At 43.0% G+C, this 3,289-nt stretch overlaps 1 protein-coding gene across 1 annotated transcript; it reads left to right on the top strand.

Moving 5' to 3' along the window:
* The first annotated feature begins 1,941 nt into the window (after window positions 1-1,941).
* LOC125521393 lies at window positions 1,942-2,976 on the top strand. Its single transcript, XM_048686452.1, has one exon. It carries the CDS (start codon window positions 2,077-2,079, stop codon window positions 2,731-2,733), a length of 657 nt encoding a protein of 218 aa, XP_048542409.1. The 5' UTR covers window positions 1,942-2,076; the 3' UTR covers window positions 2,734-2,976.
* Window positions 2,977-3,289: the final 313 nt, after the last annotated feature.

Raw genomic sequence — 3,289 nt, 5'->3', positions numbered from 1 at the left:
TGGGGCCCCAGCCTGACGCCAGCTTGCCATCACCCCTTTAGTACCGGTTCGTGGCACGAACCGGTACTAAAGGTTCAACACGAACCGGCATTAATGCATAGTCGTTCGAACCGGCACTAATGGTACCATTAGTGCCGGCTCAAATTCAAACCGGCACTAATGTGCTTCATGTTTGACCCTTTTTCTACTAGTGGGTGTTGCGCGTCCTTGTCCAGCAGTGGCCTTCGTGAGCGGTAAGGAAAGAGAGAAAGATCAGGAGGAGATCGGGAGAGGGTGCCAGTCCTAGACCTATACCACACACCCGCCATGACATGCAGTAGATGCTAACCCACTGCAAGGAAATTGTGCCTGACATTTCATTCTTAATCCTTTAGTACTCTAGTAGTTAAGTTTACAATGTCCACTTTTCACCTTACAGTATTGACCATGGCATTATTCCTCGTCTTAGCCAGAATAAAATTGATAATGTACCAACCAAAATGTCTACCGTGCATGGATTACAGTTTCTTCAGTGTTTCCCTTCAACCTAGTTTTAGCATGAACCTAATATTTTCCATTTCTAAGTCATTTAGTTGTCATTATCCTTTATCCACGTCTCAAACTAGCCTTTAGCATTTGGATTCATTGGCACACTTATCGATGGGGTGAGTTAAGTAACGGGACAGTCATGTATTCAAAGTCTGTAGATTAATTGAAGAAAATAGTACATTTTTAGTGTTCATTTATATTTATTTCCTTTTCTTTGGTGATATTATGAGTAATCAATGTCTTTGCACGCTGGTAGTATTTTTTTCCAGTGTCACCTTTTACCGTGTTAGTCATTCAAGAAAAAAAAATATATTCTTAGTCCATGGTCACTCTTTGGTCGGTCTTTTTGAGAACTCATTCTCTCTATTTTATTTCATTCACTTTATTTAGTCATGGGTTGTTCTCTCTTTCTATGTTTAGTCCTTCTATTTTTTTTTCTCATTTTGTTTATTGAAGACTTGTTATTTACATCTTTCTTTATTTTTTTGGTCATGTTCCCACTTCCATTCCCCAGTTTTCATTTGTTTAGTCTCTTTATTCTTTGTAGTGTAATTTATTGAGAACATTTAATTACTCATCTATAAAATAATTTTAAAATGATATAATGCAGCCATGTACATAACAAGAAAGGAAGAAAGAGGTACTTATTCACCTTTTCAGACAAACACCGAAATAAAAATAGAGATAGAGGTTTATCGAAACATTCGAATAACCCGATACAAAGGCAACATGACGCTGTTTCGATTTTTCCCTCCTATCCAAGGTTTTTTCACGTTTTTCCTTGAAAACCACCTTAACTACCCCACTTTTATGAACTTACCAAATAATCCCTTATTGACTTACTAGATTTTCTAATAATTGGTAAATATGTGTTACCATACGAAATCCTACCCATGATTGTGTACATATTTAGACAGGCAAATCATGGGCATGATTTTACTAGAATGTGTATGCATGTTGCAATGCACGAGCATTCTTTTTAGTACCTATATAAGTAGAGGAAAACATCAATGGATCTGATACCAAATATGTATCATTAGAAGCATCACGAAGCATACTTTTATAATTTATTTATTTGTTATTATAATACAATTTTCAGTATGAACTTGATCAACCAGAGAAATCTTTGATTTCCAAAAATAATAACACACCTTATAATATTTTTAATAAATGGAGGAAGCATTTTTGTGGGAAGGAAAGAAAAAGAAAAAGAAAAAAGGGAAACGAGGGGAAGAGGAGACAAAGACGGAGAGGCAGGGGCAGTGGCCGGGGCCTGCCCAGCGTGTCATGATCGGTGGACTAAGCTGCGCTGGTGGTCGAGTTCCGGCCGAGTCCGGGCGGTAAACGGGGTCCGATACCAACTGGGTGCAGAGCAAAGAAGGGCTCGCTCGACTCGGCTAGGGTTCCTCTTCCTTTCCATGTTTATATAGATCGAGATGGCACCGCCGCCTCCTCCAATCCAATCCCCAAACCAGCGCAAGCGACAAACCTCGTAACCCAAGATCTACGTCGACAGCAGAGGAACCATCAATCAATCAAGAAGAGGCCATGGCGGGCAAGGAGGAGGCGGGGAAGTTGATGGTCAGTCCGGGCAGCGCTGCCAATTCGACGGAGGCCGGCGTCGATGGTCCTGCGGCGGTGTTCCCCTCCGCCGCCGGATCCATCTACACGGAGGGTGACGAGTCAGAGAAGGGGGTAGCTGCGATTGACAAGATGCTTGGGGAGGCGAATCTGTCGTCCGCCGTCGCCAATCAGCCGGCCGCAGCACCGCCAGGTCCAAACAAGGGCAAGGTTCGGCTGTCGAAAGCCGAGATCAGGACCATAATTGCGCTGAAGCCGGAGCAACACCCCAGCGCCGATTACCTGGACGATCTGGCAGAGTATTTCCCTCCGGAGTGGATTGAGGAAAGGAAGCGTGCCCACGCTGACAGTGTAGAGCTTTTCAAGAAGATGGACGACGATTTCGAAGAGTACCGGCAGCAGGTCTTAGTGTCTGTGCGGGACAAGGGCTACTTCGAGGTCGATGAAGAGCTCATTTCCAACAGGGAAAAGGCGAATGAGTACGTTGCCGAACAATGGAAGAGGATGGATTTTACTGGAATTCAGATTGCCACCCCGGAGGACAGGCTGAGGGATGCAGACGGTTATCGTCCATATGTTCCTGACCAAGATGATGCGCTCGTTGAAGCTCTTGTGATTGAGTGATTCTCAAAGATGACGCTGCTTGAGGAAGACTGGATGGCACAAGGGATCAAGCTTGCTGCCCAACTGAGAATATGCCTCGCTTGGCCCGTCTCTATCTATCTACTCTCTCTGTAACTCAATGTAGTAAACTGCAAAAAGGTCTTACATTAAGGTTGTATCTATCTTTCTATTGTCAATAACATTGGTACTAGCTTATAACCTGTGTTATGATAAGATACTTCTATCCATCCATTTTTTATCTGACTCTGCTATGTTATGTTTATAATTTACAACCCAGCTGTACTACTATTGCAGTGTGGTGCTGCTGCGCTATTGCTAATTTGCTTGTGCAATGGACTTGGTTTCTGCTTCCAAAATAGCCAACTTTTTTCTTCCGTTGCCGTAAATTTGTATCTCTGTCTGTTGATGATATTCGACCTAAAATGAATCGCCCTGTTCTGCATTTATGCTGTAAAGTATATCGGTCTCTGTCTATCTTGTGTGCTTGCTTGTCATTGTGTTTCACCGCCTACTTCTGTGTTGTTTGGGCGGCTTTGTTGTCCATCTTTTTCTTTGA

Source organism: Triticum urartu, chromosome 7 (genome assembly GCF_003073215.2).
Source record: "Triticum urartu cultivar G1812 chromosome 7, Tu2.1, whole genome shotgun sequence".
In the NCBI taxonomy this organism is placed as follows: domain Eukaryota; kingdom Viridiplantae; phylum Streptophyta; class Magnoliopsida; order Poales; family Poaceae; genus Triticum; species Triticum urartu.
This window is presented reverse-complemented; position numbering and strand designations above follow the sequence as displayed.